The sequence below is a fragment of the Podarcis gaigeae genome, assembly GCF_964106915.1.
Source record: "Podarcis gaigeae genome assembly, chromosome: 7".
Taxonomy (NCBI): Eukaryota; Metazoa; Chordata; class Lepidosauria; order Squamata; family Lacertidae; genus Podarcis; species Podarcis gaigeae.
This window is the reverse complement of record NC_139683.1, coordinates 34,226,681-34,246,682: the sequence shown is the minus strand read 5'-3', so window position 1 is coordinate 34,246,682 and position 20,002 is coordinate 34,226,681. Positions and strand designations below refer to the sequence as shown.

General features: G+C 41.3%; 1 protein-coding gene across 2 annotated transcripts in view; it reads left to right on the top strand.

Annotated features, from left to right (window-relative positions):
- The window catches only part of LOC310848571 (uncharacterized protein C8orf34 homolog), a 92,927-nt gene extending 74,547 nt beyond the window's left edge, over window positions 1–18,380 (top strand). Inside the window, exons 11-14 of one of the 2 annotated variants that reach the window (XM_083747793.1) lie at window positions 183–303; window positions 5,663–6,159; window positions 9,303–9,393; window positions 17,374–18,380. In XM_083747793.1, the coding sequence (XP_083603919.1) occupies window positions 183–303; window positions 5,663–6,159; window positions 9,303–9,393; window positions 17,374–17,381 (717 nt within the window). In that variant the 3' untranslated portion in view covers window positions 17,382–18,380. Of the gene's footprint in view, window positions 1–182; window positions 304–5,662; window positions 6,160–9,302; window positions 9,394–12,534; window positions 12,979–17,373 lie in introns of those variants that run through there. The other variant, XM_083747792.1, reaches the window with a different exon arrangement.
- The last annotated feature ends 1,622 nt before the right edge of the window (window positions 18,381–20,002 follow it).

Below are 20,002 nucleotides of genomic sequence, written 5' to 3'. Positions count from 1 at the left end.
TCAAATTTCGGCCCAGTATGCTGCCATATTTTGTGCCAGTCTCTATAGAGGTAAGCAGTACCAGACTGTCTCAATTATGTAATGAAAAGAACGTGCCGTTTTGATGTTTGGTAACTACCTTTTTTAATAAGTATACAAAAACATTTTAGCATTCTCCCTGGTGTTTTTTTTTATCATGCCAGAATCAACCAGTTTGGGATCTAGATATGATGAGTTCCAGCAGTGGAGACTCCCAAAGCCAGAAGCTACTGAAAGATTCATTGGCTGCAAAAGAACTTCAAACCATGGAAAAACACCTTGCTGGTAGGTATAGTGGCATAAAACCCTAGCATTTGCTTGGGGAAGAAATTTCAGGACAGATTTTAGTGGATTGAACAATAAGGTGTTAACAGGGGTGGTTTTTCTTTTTCCAATCTTCGTTACTGTGGTACTTTGAGTCAACAAATACTCATTTTAAGACAGACATCGAGGCTTGCCTGTAGATCATAATCAAAATATATCTGGACAGCTTCCTTACACATTTGTTTCCATAGCTCAGTAACATTCAGTGTTAGTGAATTATTGTTATTACTGCTAAAACAGCACTGTATAAATCTTCCCAAATGGCTCCAGAAAACTCAAAGTTTGAAGGAAATATTATCCTTTGAAGCCATCACATTGTACCTGCAATCTGAAGGATAATCCTTAGGTCCCTGATCTTGCAGTAATTACTGCAAGTGTGGTGTAGTGGTTAAGAGTGGTAGTCTCCTAATCTGGGGAACCGGGTTCGCGTCTCCGCTCCTTCACATGCAGCTGCTGGGTGACCTTGGGCCAGTCACACTTCTCTGAAGTCTCTCAGCCCCACTCACCTCACAGAGTGTTTGTTGTGGGGGAGGAAGGGAAAGGAGAATGTTAGCCGCTTTGAGACTCCTTGGGGTAGTGATAAAGCGGGATATCAAATCCAAACTCCTCCTCCTCTTCTTCTTCTTCTTCTTCTTCTTCTACTACTACTACTACTTATGTAGAATAGTCACAGTGAAGGGGTCACAAGATTAGGTCGATAAAGGAAAGAAACTCTGATTGTCAAGGAAACAGGGCAAGTGGAATTTTCTTGTTCAAAGATGGTCTTCCATTATCCGGTATCACCAAGGTCCAGAAGAGAACTGACCCCAGTTCTTCATCCTTAGTTTCCACAGTCAGACTTTATCCCAGTTCTAAACACAAAGCTTTGGACAGGAACACCAGAAGCTGCCTTATACCAAGTCAGACCATTGGTTCCTCTAGCTCAGTTTTGAATAGCAGCTGCTTTTCAGGGTTTCATGCAGGAGTCCTTGTCAGCCCTACCTGGAGATGCTGGGGATTGAACCCGGGACATTCTGCTTGCAAAGCTCTTGCCACTGAGCTATGGGTGCTTTTTGCATGGGGCGAAAACATGCGTTGAAATAATCTGTTAATAACATGATGTCTGGCTCCCAAGAGTGTGTGTGGGCAGGAGGCACACCTCCATGCAGGAGAAGTCTCAGGTTGCAGGCGTGCAACCCATCAGGGGAGGGTATATAAGCTGGCAGAGGGGTGGGTCCCACTATTACTTCATGTGCTCCGCAAGGCACAGATCTGAGGGACAGCTGCCTAGTGGCTAGAAGCATCCAAGGTTTACTGGGTTATTTGAACATGTCTTTGTTGGCCCGTTCAATTTCATTGCTTAGCGTCACTTCACCCCAGTGTTCACCATATAAGGATGAGGTTTAATTAGTGATGCTCCTCCCCACTTTGTCTATGTCACATCAAGATATTCAGGATGGAAAGCTTCCGCCCATCAAGATATTCAGGATGGAAAGCTCTGCTGTTTAGACATTAGTTACCAGTAGTGGCCAGTGGAGCTGCTGCTGCTGCTGCTGCTCTCCTGGCTTCCAAACACAGCATGCTACTGGCCCACACTGTATGGGGAGGCATGGGGAGCTCTGAGCTGTGCCGTGTGGTGGAGCCAATTTGCCACTCTTGCCATCATGTCTGTGCAATGCCAAGCTCCCTGCACCTTTCCCATCTTCTCCCAGTAAGTCAGAATCATGTTATCTATGGAAACTGGGAGAGCAGTGGCATCCCACCAACTGCTACCGCTAGCAATCAAGTCCAGAAAGGTAGATAGGTAAATAAGTAGATATCCTTCAGATCACCAAGTGCTAGGCTCTGGTTGATTGTGAGGCATCCATCAACTTCCCAGACTTATTACCTGCACAAACCTTTCATAGTCCCATTTAATATTCTATGTCTGTATCTATTTCAATTTATGTGCCACGAATGAGAACTTTCTTAAATAAATTAATATGCCAAATACATCAAAATATTTGGTGGCACTATATTCTCTCTTGAAATATTTCCTTTCTTCCATTGGGAAAAGCTGATGTTCAAAATCAACATATATATTCTATGCTAAATAAATGAAAACCATTTTATAGTGGAAATCTTTAAATTAGCTGTGGAGAAATGATTGAAATGCTTTGCTTATCAGCAGAACCAATCAGTTTTTTAGATAGCATCTTGGGCCAAAAGTTATGATGTTCATTGAACTCTCATTGAAACATAAACAGCATATATCAGTTTTCCAACATACCTTCTTATTCACCGTAGATAAGTCAATGAACCCAGTCATTTGCAAAAACACAGGTTAATTTAATTGTGAGAGAGCTCATTCCACATTTGGTTTAAGTTATGGCATTTGCATTGTCATCTATTGACCCAGACAATTTAAACAGGTAGTCTCCAAATTGTGAAGTGAAGTGATATGTATTTTTTTTAAAGAAAAAGCATAATGCAGGCAAAATCATTTTTTTTAAAAAAAAATCATTGATGGCATCATTTTCTCCACTCAATTATGTTAATATTATAGCAACAATAGCAATACCTGTTCTTACCTTTTTATTAAATTAAGCAAAGATGTCCATTAAACCAGTGATTGCCATAGCCTCAGCATTTGATTCAAACACAAATCAATCATTGTGCTCTGACCCTCCCTCCAGCTTGCTGCCTTTAGCAGCCTGCAACCTTTTTTCTCCAGGTTACATCACAGCCAACTCTACACCAAACTCTGGCTTTAGTTTTTTCTAACTATCTCAGAGCTGGAGGAGGGGGTCTCACTCATTTTCAGTCTGGCCTTCCTTTGTTCTCGTAAAGGCCTATCTCCCAGGTGATCTCCTGAACACAGGAAGCTAAATCCAGGCATTAGGGGTCTAGCATTGCCACTACCGAGCACATCATGGGGGGGTGGGGTTGCGGGCTCACGACCCCACCCACACTCCCGCGGGGCTGGCGTCAGCCTCGCGGGAATCAGGGATTCCCTAGTTACACCCCCGCGCGCCAGCCAATCGACTGGCGGCGGGGGCGGGCCTTCCAGAGGCCACATAAGGTCGGCTCGCCCCTTTTCTTCCTTGCAGCTAGTGCGATTTCCCACCCACCCACCCTTTAGGTTTGCCATTGACCTTGCTATGAGCTTCGGCTGGTCGCCGCTTGGGGCCGGGTAGGAATTTTTCCATTTGGCTAATTGGCTGGTTCGTGAGCCACTTGGTTTTTTCGCCTACCTCTTAGCAATTCGTCACAACTTCCTCGGTTATGGCGGTAGGCATTGGCCGGGGGTATTGTCATGTAAATGAGATCGGGGGGGAGGAGCGCCATCACCTCCCCCAATGCTTGAAGGGTAGTTCGTTAAAGGACTCCGAGGGGCGACGCCTCGTCCGAAACCTACGGAGGCTAGGGCCTAAAGCGCGCCCCCGAGCGGTAACCCCTCGGGGAGCACCTAGGGATATGCATCTCGGGTAGCTCCCCCTGTTGGTGTTTAACCCTTCCCGGTTAGACCGGATAGTCGGTTAGGGGCCAATGCCTAATGCCAATACCTCTCTTACCTGTAATCAATAAAGTTGTGGCCATTTTCGCCCATTAACTTAAAATACTCGTGTCCTGTGTCTTTATTTATTCCACATGTGGGGGGGAGGGAATAGCCACGCAACCAGTTTAACTCCCCAAGCCTTCATTAAATTCTAACACCTGCTGGACCTAGGAATTTAGAGAAGTCTGGCACTCACCAAATCATGACAAAAAAGAGATTCTTTAGGGATGTGCTGATGTCTGTAAAATTTCGAGATGGTAATTTTTATGAATGCTCTCTTGCTTAGTGGCAACCCAGCATGTGGGTTGTGGCAGCATGTACTGCAGTAGAGTCCTATTCCAGACCAGATTGCTTAGATTGCCATCAGAATAATAATAATGATGATGATGATAATTTATTATTTAGCCAGTGTGGTGTAGTGGTTAAGAGCGGCAGTCACATAATCTGGGGAACCGGGTTCGTGTCTCCGCTCTTCCACATGCAGCTGCTGGGTGACCTTGGGCCAGTCACACTTCTGTGAAGTCTCTCAGCCCCATCACCTCACAGAGTGTTTGTTGTGGGGGAGGAAGGGAAAGGAGGTTGTTAGCCGCTTTGAGACTCCTGAAGGGGAGTGAAAGGCGGGATATCAAATCCAAACTCTTCTACTCCAAACTCTTCATTTGTACCCCGCCTATCTGGCTGGGCTTCCCCAGCCACTCTAGGCGGCTTCCAAAAAAATATTAAAATCCTCTAATAAAATATTAAAATCCTCTAATACATCAAACATTAAAAGCTTCCCTAAATAGGGCTGCCTTCAGATGTCTTCTAAAAGTCTGATAGTTGTTGTTCTCTTTGACATCTGGTGGGAGGGCGTTCCACAGGGAGGGCGCCACTGCCGAGAAGGCCCTCTGCCTGGTTCCCTGTAACTTGGCTTCTCGCAGTGAGGGAACCGCCAGAAGGCCCTTGGCGCTGGATCTCAGTGTCTGGGCAGAACGATGGGGGTGGAGACGCTCCTTTAGGTATACTGGGCCGAGGCCATTTAGGGCTTTAAAGGTCAGCACCAACACTTTGAATTGTGCTCGGAAACATACTGGGAGCCAATGTAGGTCTTTTAAGACCGGTGTTATGTGGTCTCGGCGGCCGCTCCCAGTCACCAGTCTAGCTGCCGCGTTCTGGATTAGTTGTAGTTTCCGGGTCACCTTCAAAGGTAGCCCCACATAGAGTGCATTGCAGTAGTCCAAGCGGGAGATGACTAGAGCATGCACCACTCTGGTGAGACAGTCCACGGGCAGATAGGGTCTCAGCCTGCATACCAGATGGAGCTGGTAGACAGCTGCCCTGGACACAACTGTGAGTCCAAAATGACTCCCAGGCTGTGCACCTGGTCCTTCAGGGGCACAGTTACCCCATTCAGGACCAGGGAATCCTCCACACCTGCCCGCCTCCTGTCCCCCAAGAACAGTACTTCTGTCTTGTCAGGATTCAACCTCAATCTGTTAGCCGCCATCCAACCTCCAACCGCCTCCAGGCACAATATTACTATTGCTGCTATTATTATTATTTTAGTTATATCCACCTTTTTCCCTGGCAGAATATGACATCTGCTTGTAGGGGTTTCTCTGTATCAGAAATGATTGTGAGGAATGAGTCCAAGAAAGTGGCTTGCCAGAAACTACTTAGTAAGTCCCTTGCTGATATGAATCCAAGTTCCCTAGTATTAGAGAAAGAAATAAACTATATCCTCAAGTTCGAATAAACATGATGATCAATAAGATACAGGGATTTCAGTTCTTGTTATATTGCATTACTTTTGTGCCTGTGCAGACATCGCAAAGGACCTTGCGCTGTGGGAAGAAGGAAGACTACTGCGGATTACCAGTAGCCAACACACTAATTTAGTTGCACTAGATCACCAAGGAAATTTTAAAGTTCCACCAAGCCAGGATTCAGGACCTCAAGTGCCAAGTCGGAAAGATATTCAGCTCCAGCTTCAAAGAAACAAATCACCACCATTATCTAGCAACAATAGACTGCAGGTCTCAAGTGTCACAAACAGTAGGCCTCAGTCTCCCAGTACACAGACCAACAGGTCTTCTGTGCTCCCAGCTCCAGCAAACAGACCTGCAGCCCCAAATGCTTTGTTGCAAAAACCTCTTTCCCCTAGCAACCAAGGAAACAAGGAGGGAGTTGTTAGTATGCAGAGAAGCCGGTCTTTAATATCAAAGAACCAACTTGGGAGGACCATCACTACTCCCTCAGGGCTCCTGGAAACAAGTGGAGACACTCTAGGAAACGTCACTCAAAGAAGCAGTTTGTCTGAAGTAAGTTATATATTTGAAAGCAAAAATTGTCAGTAAATCAGAATCCTGTATATATCCAGGTAAGTCATACTCAGCGCTGACCTATTGAAATCAGTTGACTATTCGTATATTGCCCATATATTATCATATAATGTTTGAGACTAGATCCAACACCTACTTGTTCATAGTGGTGTTCAAAGTCTGTGTGTACACACATGTGCATAAGTGTGCATGTATTTATTTCTCTATCTCTTGCCAGAGGTTTATATTGGAGGAAGGCAATTTTTGCAGATTTCTTTCTTTAGCCCTCTTACTCCCTGAAAATCTGCTCCAGTGGGTTGGAGTATTTTTTTGAAGTAACTGTGGGAGGTGGCACTAGGAGCTAGGGTGTGTGTTGAAAGGGAAGATAGCAAAATCTGCTTCCATAGGCTTCAGGTTAGCCACTGTGAGAACAAGATGCTGAATTCAATGGACCACTGTCCTAGTTGAGCAGGCTCTTTTCATGTTATGACAAGAGTTAATGGCAAATGTTGCATGTTCAGAGTGGTGTTAACACTCCTAAAAGAAAAAGTTGAGATTTATATTTTATATTTGGAAAGCAAATTGGGAGGAGGATTCACATACCTCCTTTTTGCTCACAAGTAGAATTCCACAGAGAATTTTGTTTTGTGAGATCCAGCATGTCTGTGGATCTCAGATACCATCTGTGTAGTAAGGAAACAAACCTGTCCCTTCCCATCCATTGTATGAGACTGGGATATTGCGCTATTGCACCAATAACCCACAAAAGATTGACTATGGCTGGGGCACACTTTATTTAATTGATTCAGGTAGGTGTGAAGGTTCAGTAAAGGAGTTTTATCCTCAGCAGTCCATGAATCTGTCACAATTTGCTTAGTAATTCAATGTCAGATCCGTTGTTTTTTTTTAAATGGCCAAATTATTAAAATGTGCAGTGTTCAAAGAATGAATGCTAGAACATTTTCTGACCCATTTCTAGTAAGTTATATTCTTTAAAGCTCTTCCTATCATTATGGGCGAGACCATGTTATAAGCAGGCATTTTTTTTCTAAACAGGCAAAGAGCGATTTTTAAAGAATTTGGCAATGGTTAACATGTCATCTGTGAAGTTCTTTTTGGTAAAAAGTGCAAAATTTTAGTTTCGGAGTTCTGTCTGAAAGAATTATAAGTTGCTTGATGATCTTAGTTCTTGTACACATGCCTGCATTTCTGTTGGCAGGGAATATGCTGTAGCAAATGTGCAGGTGTGTTGTATTACCAGCTCATTTCAAAATCAAACCAAGCAATGTAACGTAGATAAATGTTTTTATTATTGCTACAGAATGAATAAATCAAGTTTTTAAATCCTTTCCTACAAGCAATTATATGCACATTTAGTCTTTTAGATCTCCAGACCTTTCTACAAGTGGAGTCCCAATTGAGACAAATAGGTTTGAGGATCAGATTCTCAGTGTTTCCCTCAGGCTTTTATGAAGTGTGACAACTGAATGCTGAATCTCTTTGGGACAGTATTTCTTGGAGTCTGCAATAGCTCTTATCTTGATGTTTGGGAGGGACAGGGAGACTGTCAGACTGTATGGCCCTTCCCAACAACATGCTTTATAAACAGCTTTTCTACAGTGGGTTAAAGGTAAAGGGACCCCTGACCATTAGGTCCAGTCGTGACCGACTCTGGTGTTGCGTTGCTCATCTCGCTTTATTGGCCGAGGGAGCCGGCGTACAGCTTCCGGGTCATGTGGCCAGCATGACTAAGCCGCTTCTGGCGAACCAGAGCAGCGCACGGAAACACCGTTTACCTCCCTGCTGGAGCGGTACCTATTTATCTACTTGCACTTTGACGTGCTTTCGAACTGCTAGGTTGGCAGGAGCAGGGACCGAGCAACGGGAGCTCACCCTGTCACGGGGATTCGAACCGCCGACCTTCCGATCGGCAAGTCCTAGGCTCTGTGGTTTAATCCACAGTGCCACCCGCTTCCTTTGCAGAACTGATTGGAATTAGTCTTCCATCACATGTCTGCTATTATTGGTACCTGCTAGCAGGGATACAGTGGGGTTGATTTAAGTCAGGACAGTGGTGGGGGTAGGGGCTAATGCCCTCCTCTTCTATGCCACACAGCCCCGATCTGGTTCAGGACTTCCTGTGCTGGTTATTTGTGCAAGAAAAAGTAAATGCACAACTACAAAAGAAACTGCTGTGTGACAAATGTCATGTGGAGCTGGGCCCTTTGCCTTTTCAAATGCAGATCACACTGAGCCTCTGTCTTGTGGCTTCTCCAAAGAAGAACCTTGTGAGTCTCAAAACATCACTACCTTTTTTATCGACCAAAGATTTATTCAGCACAATAAACTTTCTTAGGTACTGGGTTTCACTTGTTGGCAAATTCCCAGCACAGCAACAGCAGCCCAAACAACATACTTCCAAACAAAAGTGTCCAGGAAGCCATCCTCCTATGAATCCTGTGTTAAAATCACATCAATGCTTCTCTGTGTGAAATCATGTCCTCCCTGATCTGCAAGCAATTTAGAAAACGGGGGGTTATTTTGCTGCAAGAAGTCTGGATTTTATTACAGCTTACATCTGTTCATTGTATATCAAGATTCATTTATTTGCTACTTTTCTACACAGAGACAATCCTTCTATGTGTCAGTTTTGCTAGAATTGTCACACGATTAAAGAAATCATAGATTAATGTACTGAGTTTGGGATTGGTTAAATTTGCATGTGCATAAAATCATCGGTTTCTGGCTATTTGTTAACTTCGCTGACTTCAATAGAGCCTCTTCCCAAGAAAATCCACAGAACTGCAACTTTCTAGCTTCCTTGGAAGAAGTGGTATGATGTCTAGGCCTTGGTTTGGGGACTGAAGCCATCAGCTTTTTTCCTTGTGAAGTTGACTCTTCCAAGGAGCCTAGAACCCACACTCAGCTCTGAGTCTCTATTCTAGCACATAACTCCTGGGATTGACAAGTACAACACAGAAAGGGCAGAAAGAGTCCCCTTCCAAACTGATACCCAATTAATCAAGAGGACTTTTTGAATTTTCTTGAAGGTCTTTAATCTTTTTATCTGTTTGGGTATAATTGAAAAAAAAACATTGCAGCCCTAATTCTTATACCTGCTCCATCCGTTATTTTTGTTACAGGATGAATTCTTACAACTTCAACTTTCCCACCAGCCTTGGATTTTACCAAGCGATAACGAAAGCGAAGGAGTGGAAGCAGATCTAGATAAACGTAAGAGGTTGCTCCTTGTTTGATATAAATTGTTGGCAGCTTGGAGTAGACACCATATTTTTACAAAATATGTGCACTGCAAATTACTTTTTATTTCTGACAGGTTTAGTTTTTATTTGCCTACAGGAGTGAAGAACGGTGGATTTTATTGATGGGAGCTCAGCTATGTTACTGTAGGGCTGAAAGTTCATGTAGGTTATCCTCCCTGCTTACCATACCACAAACCTTAACATGTTAAGTCATCTCTTATCAATATGTGCTACATGCAGAGACCAAGGATAAAAAAGTTGTGCCAAACCAAAATCTCTGTTGAATGAGGGTTGTAACACAGCCAGATACCAAGCATCCTGGAGTGCTGTCCTAAAAAAGGGGAGGGAAAGACTATAGTCCCAGCTTTAAAAACTTTGCTTGCTTGAATAATTCTTGTTGTGCCGTAAACATATTTCACAGCCCCAGCTCAAGGGTGTGAGATAGACATCTTACTGGGTTAAGGAGCCTAAATAATGGACGTTAAGACAAGTAGTGTCTGCTAGTTTCCCTCCATGTGCTGAGGCTACAACAAATTATATATGGTGGCAAGTAAACATAAATAATCTTGCTGGAAATGTGAATTGCTCTGACGGTTGCTTTTTAAAAAAAAAATCACAGTAGTTTGTAATCTGCCAGGGTGAAAATGTGTGTCATTTCCTAAACTATTTTAGATTTTATGGCTACACTGTAGCAGGCTGTTTAACCAGGTGCTTGTGAGTAGCATCTTGTGAGTAGAACTGAAACCATTTAAACAAGACATATTGAAGTAAGAAAAATCAGACTTGTTGAGAAAATGAGAGGGAAGAAAACCATTGAGCTGTTACTTGTTTACATTAATATGACAACCACAATATATATTTTTTTAACGTAACTTGTAAATTTAGAACATCAAGCTCTAAATAATATTTATCTTATTTCTGGTGGTGAGTTATTTTGCCCTTCATGTACATGTTGCCCAAGAGGCCAGGTCAGACCCAAAATCTGATGCTCACAAAGTGCTATTTGAGTCCATATACAAGGAAGTTACCTGGAAATGAGTTGCCATTGTCACTTTTCTGAGATGTGCAATGGATTACTACATTAGATAGAGTCCTATTTGGCTCACAGAACTATCCATAGAACATTTACATGTGTGATCTGTTAGGACCTGCATGTTCACATCATTTCAGAATGTCATGCTATACATTTCAGACATTAAGCTAGGTCAAACTACTTCCTGATGGAGAAAGTTTTCCTCTGAAATCAAAGGAACCTTTCAATCCAGCGTGCACTTAGAGTAATCTCTACATTAGAGTACATGCCACAGATGTACATTTTCTTTCCAGGGTTGATTTCACACCATTTGGATCATCACTAGGTAGTTAGCTAGTGGATGGAGTGGATGGAGCAACCCAGTCAGATAGACAGGGTACAAAATGTGGGAGCCAGTGTGGTGTAGTGGTTAAGAGCAGTAGCCTCGTGATCTGGGGAACCGGGTTCACGTCTCCGCTCCTCCACATGCAGCTGCTGGGTGACCTTGGGCTAGTCACACTTCACTGGAGTCTCAGCCCCACTCACCTCACAGAGTGTTTGTTGTGGGGGAGGAAGAGAAAGGAGAATGTTAGCCACTTTGAGACTCCTTAGGGTAGTGATAAAGCGATATATCAAATCCAAAATCATCTTCTTTTTCTTCGTTTGTTTGTCTGTTGGCCTATCTATCTATCTATCTATCTATCTATCTATCTATCATCTATCTATCATCTATCTATTTATCAACCATCAGTTTACCCAGCAGGACTTCCCTTTTTTCTCCTCTCTGTAGCCTAGCACAATTCCCAAAATTCAAAGCAGATTTGTGGAGTGTGCAGGGCTGCAGGGCGAGTGGAAACCAATTCCATAAATCAATTTATTTCATCAATAATTGTAGCTTGATTGTAGAAACCTCTAAGTGGTTTACAAAAAGATAAGATAATAAAATCACAAAAACTACAACCTTACTTTAGAACATACAAAAGTTAAATTACTAGAATAGATTAAAATTACTTCATGACCACATTACTGGCAGACAGACACTGTCAACCACCACCTGAGAAGAATGAATTCCTAGAGTTTTGTGAAGCTAACACCCAACCCCAGATATCACCATATGTTATTCCTGTAGTCACTGGACATGTCTGGAAGAAAAACCATGTGAAACTGGTCTAGATTTTATTTTAGATTTAGTTTAAAATAAAGGAAAATCTCCTGAACCTTTTAATTTTGTCAACTAGGAATTACAACTTTATGTCAGCTCCTTTTGTTGCTCAGTATTTATCTAAAATTCTTATTTGTTTCATTGTGAATTCTTGGACTAAATCTACAAATATTAAATTAACAGATGTTAAAGACAAATAGAGACAATAATAAGGCAACAAATTAATTTGGGCTTTTGAGAGAACTAGCATTCATGTTACTAATGCAACTACCAACACCATGTTACTAAATTAGTTCAGTCCGCTGAATTGTAATTTAAAAATCTGCTTTTTGCTTTCATGAGTAAAAACTGTTTACTTTAGCTTAATCCGGTAACATGCAAGGCGGAGAGGGGTCAAAACTCTGTAATTAAAATAATGGCTACCTTCTTGCAGATATTCTAAGGGCGCAACAGACTAGCATCTTGATTTAAACCCATATATCAACTTTCATAGTTACCTATCTTTCGCTGCATGAAGTAGGTTGTTCTTTGTACTATTTTAACCATTGGAGGAGAACAAAAATGTTTGATCTAAGCAATATTGTACTGTATGTGACATCTGAGACTGGTAAATTGGTTAAAGGAATAAGTCTTTAAAAAGTAATTATATGGAGTAATGGCAACCATCTGGTTTTGGAATGTAGTTGCTGTAGCCAATCTCACAAGCGAAGGGCAACTCCTGGAAAATGCAGGCTGCCAACAGGCTGCCAACACCCAGGTGTTGAAATGTCTGTAAAGCAGAGAGCCAGTAAAAGGCCTGGCATCGTTTACAGTGCCAATTCCCAGCGTGCAGTGCAGGTAAAAGGCCCAACCATGTAAAGACCAGCCTAATTTAATTTGGGTGTGTGAGAGGAAAGTTAATGCATTAGAAATCTTCATGGACACTCTGCTTGATTTAGTGCCAAGAGGAATGAAACTTCATAATTTATGACTATGAGCAGAAGAGCTGTAGAATTAATCTTCACAACAACAACAGGTGTCCTTTGACGCAGCTTTTAATAAATTACATGCAGCTAATACTTACTACATTCTTCAACTTCTTCAAGATAATAACTGCCCAGGTGTAAAGCTAATTTTGGACAGTGAAAGAAAATTACACCAGCTGCACAGGTATTTGGAAAGAGAGTATCACAGTAGTCTAATGCTTTTTATAGATAGTTTTTAATCATCTGACCAGCTGAGATGAAAGAACTTCATTTATCGCAACATTATTTAATGAACATTGTACTGGGAAATTAACTGTGCGCAATCTGATGCATATCTCATTAGAAGTATACCCCATTAAGTTTGATGAACTTACAACAAAAAAGAGGTGCTGGTACTGTGTATCCTTGAGTATCCCCGGGGGGAAAAAAGCACTGCTCCCAGGTCAGCGTGTATGGCCCAGTGATAGGAAGCTTTGAATGGAACAAGTGGAACTGAAAATCCTGCTTTTTTACCAGTTTAAATAATTCAATAGCAGTTTTGTTCAGTGTTTCACAGAGAAGTCTAAAACACCATCTGCATCATTGGGAAAACAAAATAGAAAGGTTTATTAAACAAGGCTGATATGTAAACCAGAAAGCTTTTGCTCAAAATAATTCAGAGTTTTCAGATTCAGATTCATGTATTTGTTATGATTAACAGTGGTGTATTTTTGCATACCTAATACTGGGATTCCTGCCAGAATGAGGACCACAGATCATATAGCTTGAACCAGGCTGGCAAAATCTGAATTTCAATTTTTTTTATTTTAATATGAAATTCAGAGCTATAGACCCTTTTGTGAACTAGAAATTTAAGTCAAGAAATTTAAGTTAAACTGAATTAGTGTGGATATACCAAATTTAGGGTTGGGGTTTTTTTTTACTCTATTCATTGAGGACACCATCTCTTGTCCTTGTCAGTAGACAGATACATACGGACTTCAGGTGTGTTTTGATTAAGGACCTTTGTGCATATTGAGATGTGGGTTGGCCCATTGGAATGGGCATGTGATAAAATGATGAATAGCTATACTACATCTCTACCTGAAAATTGACCTTTTTTTTCATTTCTGACACGTGCACACAAATGTCCCTTGATTCAACTCATTAAGGGCCAATGGCTGACCTCATTTTGAAGCCATCAGAGTATTGTTTCGCCACAAACTTATTGCAGTGAAAACAAGAACATGAATCTTGGCATATACAAAGTATCGTGTTAATTGGTCCTTAATATTTTAATGCTTGAAATACAGCCATAAACAGCAAATTGTTTCCATCATGTAATTGTCATGATTTGTTGTGATAAACTTTTTTGCGTTACTTTTGAAAACAAGTGAGGTGGAATTAGAGATGCCTCAAATACTCTGAAATTGCAATTGCTGTTGCTTCTTTGGTGTCATTCCCTTCGCTCTGCTTCCTCCTTCCTGCGTTTGTCAACTGGCTGATACTACACAATTAGGGAAAATATGTGAAAGAGATTGCATAGCAATGCGACATAACAAATCAGATTGGCTATGCAGTTTTATCATTGAGGGAAGAGTGGAAAGCAAAGTAAATAAATAGACATTGTGGCAAAAGTTCACAAAATTGCCTTAAAAGTATTCTGAATTGCAATTATTTTATTTGTATTTATTTGGAGAGGGAGTGGAATTGTAAGTTTTAGCTCCGCTGTGAAATAAATGGCATTTGTGAAAGGAAGACATCACAGCTGCAGACTTTTCAAGTACAGGGTGGTTTTCTTAGCAGGACTGTACAAACTGTCAGCATAACCTGAACATAGAAGTTGTTAAAGGTATGTTTTCAGGTTTGGGGCCATTTAACATTGGTATTGTAACTGCCAAGCTCTCCAAATAAGCAGTGTAATCATTCAGTTTTGGTAACCTATGCAATAAAAAGTTAGGTGATAAGTGCTTTTCCATTTAAACAAATATAGCTAAAAGCAAATTTACTGAACTATTTTATCTAAATGTGCAGTGAAATTGTGAATGCAAACAAGACTTTTCATTTTAGAACTATGATAGGGGGATTCCTAATTTATCCTGATTCCAACACTGAATATCCTTCATAGGAAATGCCAAGATAAACCATACTGGATATAAATGTTTAACTTATCATTTAGACTTAAAAGGACTCTCTTACATTCAAATAAACATTCACAATGGTATTCCGAGCATTCAGGAGAGATTACACTTTCCTGTATACTGTGAATTTTTAAATAATTTGTGAACCTCATTTATAAACTTAGCAGAAAAGGAATATGCAGAGATAAGTCTAAAACATAGTAATTATTGCATTACTCATTTTTGAAGTCTTAGTCTTAATAAAAGTGATTGTGTCAAAAATACAAAGCCAAACAAGTTGCCAATTTTCAGTAAACCTGCACTGTTCATACGTTCTTTTAAAATTGTTTTGTTAACTTTGGCACTGAAATAGCATGGCAGTCAACAAGCGAAAATTGAACGACAAATCATGCCCATCTTCCTTCTGTCCATCATTGGGTTTGTAGTCACTCTTTACATAAAGACTCTCCTCCCTGAAAGAGAGGGGAGTGGTTGTGGGCAGGAGCCCGAGCACCGCCCAGCAGGGGGCGATGCCCCCTGCCTCCAGCTCACCTGGCTGGCGCTCACGCCCCCCCGGTGGCCACCCAACCAGGTGCCGTGGTGGGGGCGTGTTCAGCAGCCTTTTGCTGCAGCGCCAGCCTTTCCCTGGCCTCATTCCTCCTCCTCGTCCCGTCACGAGTCACCCACCCTCCACTCCCTTTGAGTTAGGGCTTAGGTCATTGGCCTTGCTATGGACCTTAGGTTGGTCGCCCTGGTTGCCCGGGGGGCCTGGTAGGAGTTTTTCCATTTGGCATTAGGCTTTTTGCTTTTTTCGCCTACCTTGTAGCAATCGTCACAACTTTTGTGGTAGTGGTGGGTAGGTTAGGCATTGGAATAATGTGTTGTGGTGTGTCGAAGTGCTAGGTGTGGCCATCGCCTATGCCTTCAATTTTTTAGGGGTATTCCGTTAAAGGAATCTGGCGGTCGTGTATTCTGTCTGATGCCTGCTTGGCGGGAGGCCATGGCACGCTCGGTGACAGCAGGGGTGAGCCTATAGTTGGATTAACAGGCTCCACCTACTGGTGAATAAACCCACTTGTTTCGATCCAATGCCTAAGCCAATACCTTTTCATTGCTGTAATCAATAAAGTTGTGGCCTTTTCTAGCCCTTTCTTTCTAGCCTTTCTTTTAAAATTGTTTTGTTAACTTTGGCACTGAAATAGCATGGCAGTCAACAAGTGAAAATTGAACGACAAATCATGCCCATCTTCCTTCTGTCCATCATTGGGTTTGTAGTCACTCTTTACATAACATACTAAAACCACCCTCACTGGTGGGTTCTGGGGGAGGGGGGGAATAATGAAGATGATTTGTTTTGATAATTTGTAATGTTGAAATTGTTAATAATTTTTTTTATAAAAAACCCCCACCCTCACTGGTAAATATGCCGACTCAGCCTTCGAGCCCAGGGTGGAAAACATCTTGCCCTCTTTGGCTAATTAAACAAACTATGGCCTGTTTGGGACAGGGGTGGCACTGTGGGTTACACCACAGAGCCTAGGGCATCGCAATCAGAAGGTTGGCGATTCGAATCCCCACAACAGGGTGAGCTCCCATTGTTCGGTCCCTGATCCTGCCAACCTTGCAGTGCGAAAGCACGTCAAAGTGCAAGTAGATAAATAGGTACCGCTCCAGCGGGAAGGTATTTCCGTGCGCTGCTCTGGTTTGCCAGAAGCGGCTTAGTCATGCTGGCCACATGACCCAGAAGCTGTACGCCGGCTCCCTTGGCCTGTAAAGCGAGATGAGCGCCGCAACCCCAGAGTCGTCCACGACTGGACCTAATGGTTTGGGGTCCCTTTACCTTTACCTTTTATGGCCTGTTTAAGTGTGTGAGAGAAGAGTTACTGTTTTTGTATTGTATTTGTTTTTATATTGTAAACTGCCCTATGATCCTCAGATGAAGGTACAGTACAGTGGTCCCTCTGGTTACGTACTTAATTCATTCTGGAGGTCCATTCCTAACCTGAAACTGTTCTTAACCTGAGGCACCACTTTAGCTAATGGGGCCTCCTGCTGCCACCGCACCGCCGGCCCGCAATTTCTGTTCTCATCCTGAAGCAAAGTTCTTAACCTGAGGTACTATTTCTGGATTAGCGGAGTCTGTAACCTGAAGCATCTGTAACCCAAGGTATAGAAATAAATAAATAAATAAATAAATAAATAAATAAATAATAATAATAATAATAATAATAATAATAATAATAATAGGCTCCAACTCCCATCATCGTCATGACTGGCTGTGCTGGCTAGGGCTGATGGGAGTTGAAATTCATCATCATCTGAAGAGCCACAATTTCCCTATTCCTGTTCTAATCCTTAAAACATAAACTTCTGCTTACTTTAGATTTACACAAGCACATAAGGATTGCTTGTTCCTGCCACATGCAAATTTGACCTGACTTCCATACTGTCTAGGTTCCGGCCATGAAGATCCTTCCTTTATCATGAGAGTTATTGATCAGGGTTGGAACATGTTCCTGTGCAATACATTTCTTAAAGTGGCAATAATCCCTTATCACTGTGTGTAACTTCATTTAAGCTACATTTATGTATTTCATGTTCTCACTACTCATTACCAGTAAGAATACCCTTACAAAAGATGCTCACACTAATTTTCTCATGTTTCTTTTCAAGTATGTTGTTTCTAACTATTCTTTCTTTTATTGTTTTCCAGGTTTGTGAACAAAATCGGTGGAAGTAATAAAGAATGGTTTCTCATAATTATATAACCTGCAAGTGAAAAGCTCTTTTCACTGATTGTGTATAATAAAAGCTTATTTTTATAAATTCAACAGAACGTAAGTGGAATTATTTTAATGTGTGTATACTAAAATGCACTAACCTCACATCTATCTTATTGTACAATGGCCTTAGGTAAAGATGGTTAACAGTCACTTTTTAATACATAGTCCATAATATAATGTATTTTATTTATACCCCTCTTAATTTGATATATAAAACTTTGCCTGGTGAAAAGAAAGTTTTCCTTAAAAGATTTTATGCATATAACTTGACTAAGGTTTTCTACTCCTTATATTTTTCTAAACTTTCCTCATTTTTAAATCAATAAACTTTTAAAGTATTTAGCCACATCTGCCGATATGTATATATAACATTCAAATGTCACGGATGGTTGGCTTTTCACTCATAACCACGGTAGAAATTTGCTGAGACAATAGAAAGGAATGAATGGGGTGTGGGGCACGTGTGTGTTTTTTTACATGTCTTTGTGTGCATGTGTACTCACACAAGCCTAACTATTAAAAATCAGCAGTTTCACATTGCTTTTACTGAGTTCTAATTAAATCTTTTACAAAATAAAGAGACTACTAAGTGAAATAATGTGGAATGCAGCATGCACAAATGAAATATACCAGTTTATTAAATGATATTCTTTACTCATATCCTAAATGGCTTAAGCATTTGACTATATGTGTTTATGTGTGAAACAAGTTGACTATTCTGGATCTGGGTATGACATTTCTGCAAAGATTTCAAATGAAAGAGCTGTCAGAATGACTGCATTTGGTGCATTAATTTAAGCTATTTATTCTGTTAAGCATGGGTTTGGTTTAGTGCCTTCTGTTTCTCAGCCATAACCACATAATAAAGTTGCTTGCTGTTACAATAGATATACATTGTCAGATTATTGAAGAAATAAAATGAAATTCCTATCACAAATATACTGAGAATATGAGCTTTTTGTTTCATTTCTGTTTTCATTCTGAGAGCTAGTAATCATGGAGAGAGCATTCAAATAAAACATATTTATTTTATCTAGATTCCAAGGTGGTTTACAACAGCATAAATTAGGGGTAGCCAACATGGTGTGCCCTCCCCCAGATGTCATTGGACTACAACTCCCATGATTCCTGGTTGTTGGTCATGCCAGCTGAGGCTTATGCGAATTGTAACCCACAACATCTGAAGGCACATTAACTACCCCCTGGCCTAGGACAAGCAAACAATGCAACATAATGCAACCAAGATACATTGATAGCAGGCAACTAAATTTAAAATGCCTGAGTGAATTAAAAAATGATGTTGAGGATGAAAAAAGTATAGCAATATGGGTACTGGGTGAGTTTCCTTGGGGATAGCATTGTATAATGGGCTTTATGGCTTTAAAAAAAATACAATAGTGTATATTGGTGGAGACAGTAACGTCTTTCCAGGTCATTAAGATGCTTCCTCCTGCACTCTTGACCTTTCCACATTTTTACTGATGCCAATGGATGTACCGTATTGCCCCAAATATAAGCCTCAATTTTTCCAAATTTTGACTGTGAAAAGTTAAAGTATGGCTTATATTCACGACCTTATGGCTCACTTCCCTCCCAGGAAGCAGCCCTGGAGCGCGGGGCAACGGCGCACTGCCTGCCCGCAGCTCCCAAACCTCCCCTGAGCTGCCTAAGGAAGTGGGAAGGATGGGAGGTGTAGCTCCACTCCTCCCAGGACACAGCTCAGGTATTGTCCCCCCCCCCACACTTTTAAAGGTGTGTCTTATTTGTGGGTGAAGCTTATATTCAGGCCAATACAGTATGTTAAGGAGGATAAAATTTCAACATTACTGTTAGGCAAGAGATGCAGTGGTATCAGTTTTTATCCTTAGTATTAATGGATTGCAAGGTGGGTTGTTTTGTTATTGTTACAGTTTATTTCCTGCCCTTCACCCTAAGGTCCAAAGGTGGGTAATGTGAACAAGCGCAGTATCAACCAGTCTTTCTGGATGGAAACATCTACTGAAACAGCCAGCCTTGCCTTCATTTAGTGACTCCCTGATTCTTCAGTCTGTGACAGACATGCAAACCCTCCTTCTGGTAAAAATAGAAACAGTTTTCTGAATTGTGGATTTCTGCTTTCAGAGCAGTGGAATCGCATGTTGTTAAAACCCAACAACCTCAAAAGGTTGAAAACAATACATCCTCTGTGCTGTTCATTCACATCTCCTTATGATCTTTCTTACAGCTTTTCCACTGAGAGCTGGATCCCTGTCTCATAGTATGTAATGCTTCTTTCAAGGACAGCTTGAATTTGGCCACCTTTCTATTTGCTTGTTTGTTTTTGATTCTCAGGTAAATGGATTTCTGCAACCACAGGGGCTAGAAACACGAAAACAATGATCCTAAGAGGAGGTCAAAGACTGCACAAAATACTTCTGAAACCACATACGGCCTCCATGTCACTCAGCCTTACCCTTAAGGAAAAGGAAGACATTGTGTATGTCAAGTCACCCTTACAGGTTATAATGGAAAAGGATGTCATTCCTAATCACCCTGAATGACAGCAGGTGATAATTTCCT